Consider the following 13911-nt stretch of genomic DNA (forward strand, 5'->3'; position numbering starts at 1 on the left):
ATCCTACCCAGCATTAAGGTCTTTTCCAATGAGTCAACTCTTCGCATGAGGTGGCCAAAGTATTGGAGTTTCAGCTTCAACATCAGACCTTCCAATGAACACCCAGGATTGATCTCTTTTAGGATGGATTGATTCGATCTCCTTGCAGTCCAAGGGACTCTCAAGAGTCTTCTCCAACACCACAGTTCAAAAGCATCAATTGTGCGGCACTCAGCTTTCTTCACCGTCCAACTCTCACATCCATACAAGACCACTGGAAAAACGATAGTCTTGACTAGACGGACTTTTGTTGGCAAAGTAATGTCTCTGCTTTTAAACATGCTATCTAGGTTGGCCATAACCTTCCTTCCAAGGAGTAAGCGTCTTTTAATTTCATGGCTGCAGTCACCATCAGCAGTGATTCTGGAGCCCAAAAAAGTAAAGTCTGACACTGTTTCCACTGTTTCCCCATCTATTTCCCATGGAGTGATGGGACCAGATGCCATGATCTTAGTTTTCTGAACGTTGAGCTTTAAGCCAAGTTTTTCACTCTCCTCCTTCACCTTCATCAAGAGGCTCTTTAGTTCTTCTTCACTTTCTGCCATAAGGGTGGTGTCATCCGCATATCTGAGGTTATTGATATTTCTCCCGGCAATCTTGATTCCAGCTTGTGTTTCTTCCAGCCCAGCGTTTCTCATGATGTACTCTGCATATAAGTTAAATAAGCAGGGTGACAATATACAGCCTTGAAGGAGGCGGCTGCAACGGCTCGGCGCAGAAGCGAGGCGGCTGCGACGGCTCGGCGCAGAAGCGTGGCCGAGAGGGGCTAGGCCGGGCCGGGGGCCGGGGGCCGGCGGCCGAGAGGGCCTAGGCCGGGCCGGGGCCCGGGGGCCGGGGGCAGCGGCCGAGAGGGGCTAGGCCAGTGCAGTGAATGCAGGGCCATAAATAGATAGTTTACAGTATATCCCAGACTTATTAAGCAAGATGATACTAATGACATTAGGGAACACACACATATGTAAACAGGCTTCCCAGGTGGCACTACTGATAAGGCGTAAGAGGGTTCAGTCCCTGGGTCAGGAAGATCCTCTGGAGGAGGGCATGGCAACCCACTCCAGTATTCTTGCCTAGAGAATCCCATGGACAAAGGAACCTGGCAGGCTACAGTCCATAAGTTTACATAGAATTGGACACAACTGACACTACTTAGCACACACTTAGCAAGGATACATAAATAGAGCATGAACACTGTGTATAATAAACAAGGGAGCAAATACATTTTGAGGACGGAAATTGAGGATGAAAGCTCTCCCTCTACAGATAAACAGAAAGGTGTGGTAGAAATATCAGCTTTGGTTTCAGATACACTGGGATTCAAACCCTGGCACTTTCACTAACTGTGTGAAACTGGGCACATTGACTTTTGCAGATCTCATTTTCCCTACATCTAAACTACATAAAACTACTAGCTTGTGCAGTTGTTTTTAGTATTAAATCTGATGCTCCATAAAGCATCTAGCAAAAGCAGGCATTCAACGAGGGGTGTCTGCTGTTGCTTTCTATCTGTTAAACATCCCATGGTGTTAAAGGTGTGTCTGTCTTTCTCAATAGACTATGAGCTGCTTGCAAAAGGGATTATGAGTTAATGGTTTTTGTGTTTAGAATTCTTAGTACAGTGTCTGAATCCAAATGGATTCTTAGTAATTGCGAAAATAATAAGAATCATGAAAAACATACATTTAGATAATGATGACTTAATATTAACTGAGTACTTCCTTTATGCTCCAATTTGGTGCTAGGAGTATTTTGTGGATCATCTTCGGTAATTCCCATAACAATTCTTTGATTGTAGGTATGAACATTCCATGCAAAGGAGAAGGATATAGAAACCTGCCCAAGTTAACAGGGAGAGTAAATGGCAGAGCCCAGGCCTCAGACAGACTGGACTCCAAGATACCCTGAACCGGCAGAGTGGAGAAAAGCTCTTGCTTCTGTATTAGCGAAGGAGATTTCCATGGACCAATGGGAGTTTCAGAAGCTGTCTGAGTACTAAAAAGGCAGAGAATTTGGGAGAAGGGGTGAGATCATTCCAGGGGCAGGCTGAAGCTTCAGAGCTGGCAGTGATGTGAGATAAAAGGTGTGGGGAGGAGGTTTGGAAGGGACAAATCTGAAGGGCAGGCGGGATGAGACTGGCTGGGCACACACTGGGAAATTTGAGGCCGTTCAGGTGAGCACAGAGGAGAAAGAAGAGTCTCCTGGAGACCAAAAGCACAGAAATGGGTGATGCAGCAGCTGAGGCTACTATGGATAGCATGGGATAGAGTCAGAGGGCTTCCGGGCAGGACAGAGGCTCTGGGGCACTGCATTTCTGGGAGGGAATTGAAGGAAAAGCCACTGAATTTGGCAACAGATTGCAGGCTGTGTTAATCACTCTTTACCATCAAGGGAAACAATTGTAGCAATAATGGCTCCACTTAATATTTGTGGTTAAGGGGTCCCTGGAGTCGGACCACCCTGGGTCCCCATACAGGCTTCCAGATGTGTAACTTTGGCAAAGTGATTTAAACCTCTCTGGCTCTCTCTGTCCATCTTCTGTATGTGGGGGTGGTTTCTGTCTCCTTGGGTTATTGTGATTGCAAAACAAGGGTGTATTTCATTGACTTTCCTTGTAGTTTCTACTGGTTCAGGACTCATGTTCCCTAAATATCTAAATATGATACAGAATTCGCTGTTTATTGGGAGAATTCTCCCAGACTGGGTCCCAGGTCCTTAATTTTAGCTGGCAACAGGGCTAGGGCGGGGGGGTGAGGGAAGGATTGATACCCGTTGACCTCTCCAGGTTAACAAGTCTGACATCAAACAAATCGAACTCCCAAAGTCCCAGCTCCCATCCCCTGACTTCAAAAGGCAGCAGAGGTTTTGCAATGCTCTAGGCTCAAACCTTCCACTCAATTTAAACGTTTCTCCCCTCTCCCTTCCCATATCAAATTTATAATCAGGTTTTATTCCTTCTTTCATTGTAATGCCTTTTAGATTCATTTTTTCTCAACTTCCACTTTTTTTTCTCATGCTTTTTTTAATTTTTCCTTTCAATGATCCTTGGATGGCCCCTGCGTCTCTTCTTTCAACCCAGGGCCAAATTAATGATCAAGGCATTATTTAGGATACAATTGACACTGTTTATCTCCCTTCGTCAAAAACTCTAAATAGTTCTGTGGATGTTAGAGAGAGTTCAAATTCCTAGCTTTGGTATTAAAGGTTTTACTAGGAATAGGATTCCTTTCCTGGGGGAACGGCACCAACTCCAGCTTCTAGAAAGTTCTTTCTCCAGCCCTCTGGGTGAAATTCTATCCTTTCCGGAAGACCTGATTTGATTTCCATATCCCCAGAGACGCTATCCTTGACCAATAATTCCAGTCCTTATGTCCTTTATCACTTGAGGGCCTTACCCTGCCTAACCCTGAATGATGTTCTAAACTCATGACTTTGACTCTGGAGGTTGAACCTGATTTTTGGCCCAACTTTCCATTACGAAGCACAGGATACCACACTCAATGTTAAGTTGAAAGAATGGATGTGTGAGTAAATAGCCGTGGTCCTGGCCGGATCCCTTCTTGTTAATCCTCAGCATCTACTACCCCCTCTTCCTACCAGTCTGACCATGTGAGTCCGACCTCCGGACGCCACCAAACAGCTTTGGGGTGGACTGTGTCCGAATGCGGAGCATTTCCACGTCGCCGGATCTCTACGACTTAGCCCTGAGCCAAGGACAATGATGCAGAGCCCTGCACTGTATTCCTACCTCTCGGAGGGGCCGTTCGGTGGGAACTGGGTTGGTTTTGGGAATCGCGGCCTCTAGCGCCCATTACCCGGCGGGGAACGAGGGCGACCGGACCAGAACGGCTGGGGGATTCGGTGTCGCCCCTCGCCCTCCCCCTCGCGGCCATTGGGCAGCCTCCGCGGACGGGGCGGGGCCCTCCCCATCTCCCCTCGGTTCCCCTCCCCTATTTCCCGGTGTGGGAACCTCGCGAGGCGGGAGGCGCGCAGGGGCTGCCGAGGGGCGTCCGGTTACATCTCCGCCTTCCTCAGACTCCGGCCGCAGAGCCCCTCGGTTTGCGGGACGGCGCTCCGGGAACATGTTGGCCACGGTCGGCCGGAGTGGAGCTGCGTGGACGCGGGCGCTGCTGCTGCAGCTGCTGTTAGCGGTGCCTGGGGGCTGCCTGAGCCGCCAGGAGCTTTTTCCTTTCGGCCCCCAACATGGGGACCTGGAGCTGGAGGCCGGGGACGACCTCGTCTCTCCAGCCCTGGAGCTGAGCACTGCGCTCCACTTCTTCGACAGATCCGACATCGACTCGGTCTACGTGAGTGCGACCCCGGGCGGGAGGCTGGGGGCACTTGGGCGGGAGGCCGCGAGGAGCTGAGGCGGCGTCTGAAGGAAGGCCCGGGCGGGCCGGGGGCGCCCGCGGAGCCGGACGGACCTGAGCGTCGTGGGCGGGCACCCGCACCAGTTGGCCGCCGGGGCGCGGGGTGCGGCGCTCCGTCTCCAAGCCCAAGAGGGCTCCTGCCTCCGTCCGGCCAGCCGACGCCTTCCCGCCGCCTGGTCACGGTCGCTCGAGGAGGGGCACTGGGTTCTGGGGAGCTCGCCCCGTCTGCGTCGCCCCGCGCGCGCACTGCCAGAAACCAGGACTGTGTGACCCGGGACCCCGGGACCCAGGCGGAGTTTCCTCTCCCGCGGCAGTGAGCCGAAAGTCTGTCCGCGTCTCGTCATTGTCCCCTGCTTTTGGGGGACAGGACCCGGTCCACTTGGGACCAGGCTCCGGACGAAGGCCAGAGCTGGGTCGCAGCCGGCGCGCGGGCGCCGGGACTCCCGTAGGTGCCGGGGCAGAAAAGCCAAGCCCAGCTCTCCGCCCCAGGAATGCAGTCGACAGCCCCTGCATTTGTGTGTGCGGACTCCGGATACGTCTTGGCAATGATTCTGCTCTGTGTCCAGAGTTCAGGGCTGGGAAAGCAGGGCGCCCGGTTATCCAATTTCCTGTAGCTGACCATTGTCACCATGGGGGGTGGGAGGCCAGATGGGGAGCAGGACAGGGAGGGACCTTTCGCTCTCTGGAGCCTTCTCCGGGCTGGCTGGGCGCGGGGACGCTGTCAACTTGGTAAAGTCCTTTCGTGCCGCCTCCTGTCGCTGCCGCGCACCATGTGGATTTCATATAAAGCTGTGTGCATTCCAGAAGAGGGGCGGGGGAACAGCTCCAACAGCAGCTGGAGCCTGTCCTGCCCCTGAAATGGCTCTGCTGGTCTTATCCGGGCAGGCTGCGCCCGGGACAACACCCACGTGGAGCTTGTCCGCTTTGCAGAAAAAGAATGGGTCCTTGAAGTCTCCACCCACAGAGGGTGTCCCCTTGCTGTCCCTACCGCCCTGACCTCCTTGGGCAGTCTGCTGTAGCCTAGAAAACGCCCTCTTAGGTTTTTAAATTTGCAAGATAAAATCCATAGGATTGCCAAGGAAATCAATTCTGTTGAAATACGAGTTAAAATATTTTTTTAGAATTGTTTGAAGTAATATATGTTATTTTTAAAAAATAATCATATTAAATAACAAGGTGAAGCAGTGGCTCCAGTGTATGGTCAGCTAATGACTGAACTTTTCAAGGTCATGGGACTGTAAACAGTATTCAGAGACACCTATTATAATGACTATATAGTGACTATAATGTGATAGGAGCATATCTGTGACTTCTATTAGTGGCAAAGTCATTAAGCACTAATACAATTGTTGCCTACGCTTACAATGGAAGGAAATGCTAAATTTGGGTTATGGGCTACTGAAAATTAAGATTGAGTTTATTTTTCTAAGTTAACAAACCCATGAATTCTATGGTGGGGTGGGGAGGTCATTGGATCCTAAGCTCAGAACCCCTATGTTAAATTAGGGCTCTCCTCCTTTCCTTTACTTGTGTCATCAGACTAAACAAATTACATTCTACAGACCTAGAAAATCTATTGTTGAAAAATGATTCCTGTCAATCCACACCTTCTGAGCCTATTTGTTTGTTTATAAAAATGTTTATATATTTGGTTGCACCAGCTCTTGATTGTGGCATGCAGAGTCTTTAGTTGCAGCCTGAAGTATCTTTTTTTTAAGTTGCGGCTTTGGAACCCTTAGTTGTGGCATATGGGATCTAGTTCTCCAACCAGGGATGGAACCCCAGCCCTCTGCATTGGGAGGGTGGAGTATTAGCCCCTGGACCACCAGGGAAGTCCCCTGAGCCTATTTGGGGTTTTAATCTGCATATCAAGGAGAAAGACTCCGAGAGCTCTCTTCACATCTTAACTTCTGTGCTACAGGTTTAGTTCCCAGAAAGGACCCTGAGATAGAGATTGTAAGTGAAAGCGTTAGTCATTTAGTCATGTTGGACTCTTTGCAACCCCATGGACTGTAGCTGGCCAGGCTCCTCTGTCCATGGGACTCTCCAGGAAGAATATTGGAGTGGGTTGCCATTCCCTTCTCCAGGGGATCTTCCCAACCCCGGGATCAAACCCAGGTCTCCCAGCTTGCACGCAGATTCTTTACTGTCTGCGCCGCCAGGGAAGCCCTGAGATAGAGATTAGCAGGCAGGTTATTTCATTAGGAGGAGCTCCTCAGATCCACCCGTGTGGAAGGGAGAGCAGTGAAGAAGGATTGAGTGGAGGGAGTAGCTGAGCTGCAATGCAGGTCAGCAAGATGCCTGCCACCCCTCGAGGAGCTCTGGAGGGGGATAAGCCTTTCAGAGCTCTCTCAAGTCTCCTGAGAAGGTGATCAGTGATTAGATTAGGGCTGCCCTGGAAGTAGGTATGACCCTTGGATGAGGCAGTTTTTTCCATGGAAACAAGAGGCAGTTATCAAAGAGGAGGGCTGAGGGCTGCATTCCCAGGAGCTGAAGGGGGATCTGGTGCCATATCACAGCGTCCACCACTATCTGTTGTGTAAATGCTCTTTTAGCTGGTGAAAACCCTTACAGGGCTCTGAATGAAAAAGTGAATGGACAGGGAGTGTGAGTATGAACTAGATGGTCTGTACTGTTCTGGGTGCTAGATTAGGAAAAAGAAAGGAAATCCATCGCAATGGAAAACAGTTATTGGGTGAGTATATCAACATGTGTCAGGGTCTAGCTAGTCTTACATTTTTTAATCCTTACAGCCCCTCTTTTCAGATGAAGAAATAATAATCAGTAATTATTCAAGGCCATAGCATCAATTAAAAATGCCCAAGCTAGGATATCAGCCCAAATCTGTGTCTGACTCATAATGCTTTCAACATCAACCCTAAAACATGTGATGGACCAAAGGGATTGCTGTGAATTAGAGTAGTGAGGGAAGATTTTACAGAGGAGATTACATATAAGATTTGAAAGATGGGTTCAATTTCAATAGACGGAGGTGGAAATGAAGAGGCCAGAAATAGAAGATACTTGAGGGTCAAGTGCATGATGGTGGAACAAGGTTGGCAGGTGCTGGGAAAGTGAGGAATATGACCTCATTGGAGCAGAGTGTTTTTGTTGGAATAGGAGGATTCTTCCTGGGATAGGCAGGTGGGAGTCAGAAAATAAATGTATCAGCCAGCTTTTGCTGTGTAACAAACAATCACAAAACCTCAGTGGCATGTAACAATAAGCATTTGTTGCTCATGTGTCTGGAATTAGTAGATAGTGGGCTAATATAGGGTGGCTTCAGCAGGAGCAACTGAGATGATCTGGTTCTACTCTAGGCAGGGAGGTGGGAAATGTCTATCATTTATCATAGCTGTTTTGCCTAATATGGTAGACATTTAGCTACATATAGCTATTTTAAATTAAATTCATTAAAATGAAATAATATTAAAATTTCAGCTTTTGAGTCACAATAGCCACATTTCAAATGTTCAATACTCTCATGTGGCTGGTGGTGGCATTGCTGCTGTTGAATGTATGCATTACCACTAAAAATTCTATTAGATGGTGATGCTTCAGAGGGCCAGCTGAAGCATGTTCTTTTTTCATGGGAATGTCAAAAGTGTAAGAGAGTAAGCGGAAATGCATAGTGCTTTTTCAAGTCTTCTCTTTTGGGCCATGTTTCCTAACATCTCACGGACTAAAACAAGTGTCATGACTGAGCCATGGTGGGGCAAGGGGCCATCTTGGTTGCCCAACTTGCTCTTGTGGGCCGTTGCATGATAAGATCTATTTCTCCCTATGGAATAACCTCCTATTTTTGAAGTGGCGCAGGCCCAGTGATGAAGCCAGTCATTCTTTGGACCCTATCCTGGATAATGAGTGGGGAGTGGGCCAGTCTATAAATCTGCTTAGCCAGCTTACTGAGCCAATGAGCATTTTCCACGAGCTCTGCTGCCTTGGCCAATGCTGTGAACTCTCCCAGTCAAGAGTTCTCCAAAAACACAATGCAGTTGTACGGAACAATCAAGACATTTGCTTCTTTTGTTTGTAATCTTATTACCTCGATTTACTAAGGCTGGTTATCTTATGCTGACTGAAAGTTCTAATTGCCTGTAGGCCAATAGAAGAAATTCCAGAACATGATTCAATTGCATATGATATTCTTTATGTCTTCATTCATACACGTGGTGAAATGAATTAGTTATTATTTAATATGTTCAGTTGGTGTGGGAAATAAAATTCTTCCTGTGATGGGAAAACAATAAAAGGATATCCTTGGAAGAAAAAAGATTGTATCCTGACTTTCCTGACTCATCTCCTCATCTTCCTTCCTTGTGTCTGTATGACTGTCTGTCTGTGTCTCTCTCACACACACACATCTTCCACAAATTGATTTTCATTATACCGCTTACACATAGGAATCTTTCCTTAGGTAGGGTAAATTTAACTCTCCTTTTAAGATCTTCTAATATTCTTCCAACTTTTACCCTACCTTCGATGCCAATATAGGCTGCTCATTTTCTTCGAAACTTGCTTCATTCCCACCAAGGGATTACCAAGGGATTCTTGTGTGTTGTATGGGACTGTGCTAGGTGCTGGGGCTCTAAACCATGTGAAATGCAGCTTCTGAATATGACCAGATCCGCACCCTCAAGGAAGTCCCAGTGTCAGGAGGGAGCCACAGAGGAACAGGTGGTCCCAGTACCCTGCACTGTGAATCGTGATAAAGGAACAACACTCAACTCTTGAGGAGCTCAGAGTCTCCAGACGAGCTCCACTCAACCGGGTTCAGTCCCTGACCCCTAGTAGGTTTGATCTGAGTCTTTGATCACATTGTACTGTGTTCATTGCTGATCTCATCTTCTATTCTGTCTGTCCACAAATAGATAACAAAGCCCCTAAAGTTGTAGAGTATGGTGCATTTCCTTTGTTCAGTTTTTCCTTTCTTTGGGGATTGTAACCAAAGTCTGTGGCTTCATCTGCCTGCTCCATGGCAGCGTCTCTGGGTTGTGTTTAAAGCACTATCCTGAGGCAATGTGCTCTAAAACTAGGCTTTCTTCTCCACTGAGAGCAGAGATCGCATCTTTTTTTTTAAAAAACCCAAACTTTTCTACTATACTTCACTCTTGGTATTAGATTTTTTAAATATTTATATTTATTTATTCATTTGACTGAGCCAGATCTTAGTTTCCACATGCAGGATCTTTAGTTGTGGCACGCAAATGCTTAGTTGCAGTATGTGGGATCTAGTTCCCTGACCAAGGGTCAAACTTGGGCCCCCTACATTGGGAGTGAGGAGTCTTAGCCACTGGACCACCAAGGAAGTCTGTGGTGTTCAATTTTTTGATGTAACTTTTGAGAAACATGTTTCATGCACAACAATTTAATGCTTCTCTTTCAAAGACATCAACAAAAAGATGTCCCTCATACACGTAATATACAGAACATAAAATATGTCAAAGTGGAAACTCCCTGCAATTTCTTAATGTACTAGGAAGTATAGCAAAGCAAAAGAAAGCATTACAGACAAATAGTGTTTAGACATTCTGGCATATATAGTGTTCTTAGTGTAATTGGAGTGAAACTTTTCCGTATATACACACAAAATATTTTAGAAGCCAGTAAAGTAAACAGAAGCACCAGTTCTGTAAATTGCTCTTGACCATGCAGGCAAGCAAGTCTCTTACATAGTTCATGGTGTTTCATCGAAGCAATGCTTGTGCCCACAGAACCTACTGACTCCGTGGCAGTTGCATTTGACATCAAGACCAGCTTTATCTGCCATTGCCTTTTTTTTCTATTATTTATTAAAAAATTTTTTTATTGAGGTCTAGTTGTTTTACAACGTGGTTTTAGTTTCTACTGTACAGCAAAGTGGATTAACTCTATGTATACATATATCCCCTCTTTTTTGGATTCCCTCGCCTTTAGGTCACCACAGACCATTGAGTAGAGTTCTCTGTGCCATAGAGTAGGTTCTTATTAGTTATCTGTTTCATACATAGTATCAATAGTGTCATCTGCCATTTCCTGAAGCAACATACCCACTTGGTTTTGTGGTATTGTTAGGGTATGGGACTACTCATTGTGTCTTCCTTTTGTTGTGTTTGAACCTTCAGCATTTCCAGTTGGTGTTCTCATGTACCCATCAGGGCAAAATCTTTTCAAGGTTCATATTCCTTAGTGTAGCATCTGCAGACCCAACCAGCAGCTGTGACCTTTGTCACTTTACTGGTAGTTTGAACTTCCTGCTGCTACAGCAGGAAGCCCAGCATTCATGCTCAAGAAATTAATTGCTTGCTTGTATACCTACGGCTGATTCATGTTGATGTGTGGCAGAAACCAACACAGTACTGTAAAGCAATTATCCTTCAATTAAAAATAAATAAATGAAAAACAACAAAAAAGAAATTGTTTGGCTCTTCTGGTGGATTGCATTTTTAACGTGTTCTTGTAACTTCTGGATTGCTCTTCTGAATTGGCTTTTTAATCTTGCCCTTTCCAACCTTTTATAATTTCTCATATGTCTTGGCATTCCAATTAAGTTCTTTTATAGCAGACTACAAGCTGAATAGATGTTTCTCCATATTCAACATATTCCCATGACTTTTTTGGGGAGGCTAGAGTCTGGATTTGATGGGAGGTTGCATGCAACTCCATCCTAGTTGTGAGTGGCTTGCAGGCCAGCCTGGCTCCCTGAGATTGTCATATGCTTCTTGTCATCACTCATGGACCTGCCACACTTACTGGCACAAAGGAAGTTTATGGTTAAGTCCAAGACCACCACCCATGGTTATATAAGTGGTTTGCAGCACAGGGCTCTGACTGAGAAGACAGACTGGCTAAAGTCCAGCCCACAGGCCACTCACCAAGCCCTGAACCTCAGCATAGGCCTTTCTATTCAGAGAAAAGAGTACCTGCTTTTATTTTGCCTAAAGGCCTCCTATGGTCTAACAGTGGCCCTGGCTGAGTCACAGAATACTTAATAGAGTATTAATTTCCATCAGAAGTGAAAAGGAAATTGATGAATCATGTTGATTAAATGATTTATAATTGAGGTCCAGTCACTTCATATATCACCCTTTTACTATTCCAGACCTCTTTTTATTATTAAAAAGAGGTTTGACAAGATTATCTCTAAGGTTCATTTTATTGTGGATCTTTGATATTCTCTGATCAAGTGACCAGATGTTGAATAGGTACCTTTACTCGCTCAGTTGTATCTGACTCTTTGAGACCCCATGGACTGTAGCCCGCCAGGCTCCTCTGTCCATGAAATTTTCCAGGCAAGAATACTGGAGTGGGTTACCATTTCCTACTCCAGGGGATCTTCTTGACCCAAGGATCAAACCCATGTGTCTTGAGTCTCCTGCACTGGCAGGCGGGTTCTTTACCACTGCACCACCTGGGAAGCCCTATTTCAGGACACTGGCTATTTCTTATAAAATGCAGTGCAGTGTTGAAATACATCGTCTAGCCATTCAACAAATATTTAATTTGTTGCTTAACATGCCAGGACCAGTGCTAAGCCTTGGAGCTAGAGATTGAACCCAGACCAGTGTTGTTTTTGCTCTTCATAGTCTAGTGAGGCAGACAGACATTAAACCAGTAATGATACAGATCATTGACCAATTGCCTCTATGATAAGTGCTATGAAGAAGTTCATGTATTGTGGTGAAACTGAGGTAGGTGGAGGGTCAGGAGGACCTTCTCAACCTGAAACTGAAGCCTGGAAAAAGGGGGTTAGCCATGTGAAAAAGGGAAAGGTCAGGATGGGGGCTCACTACTGAGTGTAAGACCAGGAGCATGCAGAGAGGAGGAGCTTGGCATATCTTTGGGATGGAATGAGAGCCAATGTGAGTGAGCATGGTGGGGCAAGAACTGGAGGAGCTAAGTCAGACTTGGACACTCCAGCTCAAAGCCCTCTGAGAATTTCCCTTTGCACTTGACATCCAGCTTCTCACCACGTGTCTGCAGCTTACATGGTGCAGCTGTGCGGGCTATCCGCCCTCATCCTATTACCCTGCTCTTCTCTCATGCCAGACTCCTGCCTCACCACCCACTTTTTCTTCCTTGAGTACAGCCAGCTTGTCCCACCCTGGTGTAGGCTCTTCTGTCTCTGATCTCCATGTGTCTGCACCTTCCCGTCACTCAGGTCTCTGCTCACACGCAGACCCCCATGTGTGATGTTTTGTTGCATTGTCTTAATTTCATCCCAGCATGTATAGCCACCTAAAACTAGTTTGTTTATTTGTTCACTTGTTTGTTACTCGTCTTTTTCTTTAGATTCTGAGCCCTTTGCGGGTGGGGTAGTCTGACCTGCCTTATTCACCGCTCTCTGCCTGGTACTGGGAGTGGTGTCTGGGGGACAGAATGGGTGCTTTGTTATGGTTTGTTGAATGAATGAAGGAATGAATGACTCCTAGGTATTTCTTTATTCTATACAGCAGTGGGATGCCATTAGAGATTCTGAGTCGATGAGTGACTTGATTTTTTAAAATTTTTATTTGATATTGGAGTATGTATGTGTGTTAATTGCTCAGTTGTGTCAACTCTTTGTGACCCCATGGACTGTAGCCTGCCAGGTTCCTCTGTCCATGGAATTCTCCAGGCAAGAATACTGGAGTGGGTTGCCATTTCTTTCCCCAATATTAGAGTATAGTTGATTTACAATGTTGCATTAGTTTCAGGTGTACAGCAAAGTGATTCAGTTATACATGTATTACTGCATATATTTATTTTTCAAATTACTTTCCCATTTAGGTTATTATAGAATATTGAATAGACTTCCCTGTGTTATACAGTATCCTTGTTGGTTATCAACAACAATATCCGGTTATCTGTTTTAAATATAGTAGTGTGTAATGTCAATCCCACGATCTTAATTTATCCCCATCCCCCCCGACATGATTTATTTTTAAAAGATTTCCATTTCCTCAACAAAAAAATGGTGTTAGAGAAAAAGGAGGGAGAACTGCCTAGATTAAAAGGGTTTTAGAAACAAGTTAGTCAAATGCAAAGTGAGGACTTTGTTGGATCCTGATGGAGAAAAAGTGGCCGGAAAAGACATTTTTGAGGCAAACTGCTTTTCTAGAAGAGCGACATATGGAGTTATTGATAGGTGAAATAATCTGATGCCTTGGATTTCATTTAAAATACTTCAAAAGAGAAAAAAAAAAAACAATGCACATATATGGAAAAAATAGATAAAATGAGAACTAGAGAGTGTGGATACTTCTGGTGATTCTTCCTTGTGTGTTTGAAATTTTTCCCTTATAAGTAATCTTATCATAAGAAGCTTTAAGAAAATTATGCTGCCTCTGGATAGAGGACTTTGGGGGGAAGTGTAAAGTCCACAGCTAGAGACCTGTTGCCAGCATCCAGGGGAGGATGTGACGGTGTCTGGACAGGGGTTGTGTGTGTAAGGAGGCTACATCTGAGACACGCAGCAGCCTTGTGAGGTCATTCAGGCAGGTGATAGGACAAGCCCCATATTATAGAGAAGAAAACTAACCCCTGCAGG

The 13911-nt window shown here is 45.8% G+C and overlaps 1 protein-coding gene across 1 annotated transcript in view; it reads left to right on the forward strand.

Annotated features, from left to right (window-relative positions):
• The first annotated feature begins 4015 nt into the window (after positions 1-4015).
• The window catches only part of NID1 (nidogen 1), an 89958-nt gene continuing 80062 nt past the window's right edge, over positions 4016-13911 (forward strand). The window contains exon 1 of the mRNA XM_081569435.1: positions 4016-4340. Within this exon, the coding sequence (XP_081425561.1) occupies positions 4116-4340 (225 nt within the window). The 5' untranslated portion in view covers positions 4016-4115. The remainder of the gene's footprint in view (positions 4341-13911) is intronic.

The sequence above is a fragment of the Giraffa tippelskirchi genome, chromosome 2 (assembly GCF_054371585.1).
Source record: "Giraffa tippelskirchi isolate mGirTip1 chromosome 2, T2T-mGirTip1v1.2.pri, whole genome shotgun sequence".
Classification (NCBI taxonomy): domain Eukaryota; kingdom Metazoa; phylum Chordata; class Mammalia; order Artiodactyla; family Giraffidae; genus Giraffa; species Giraffa tippelskirchi.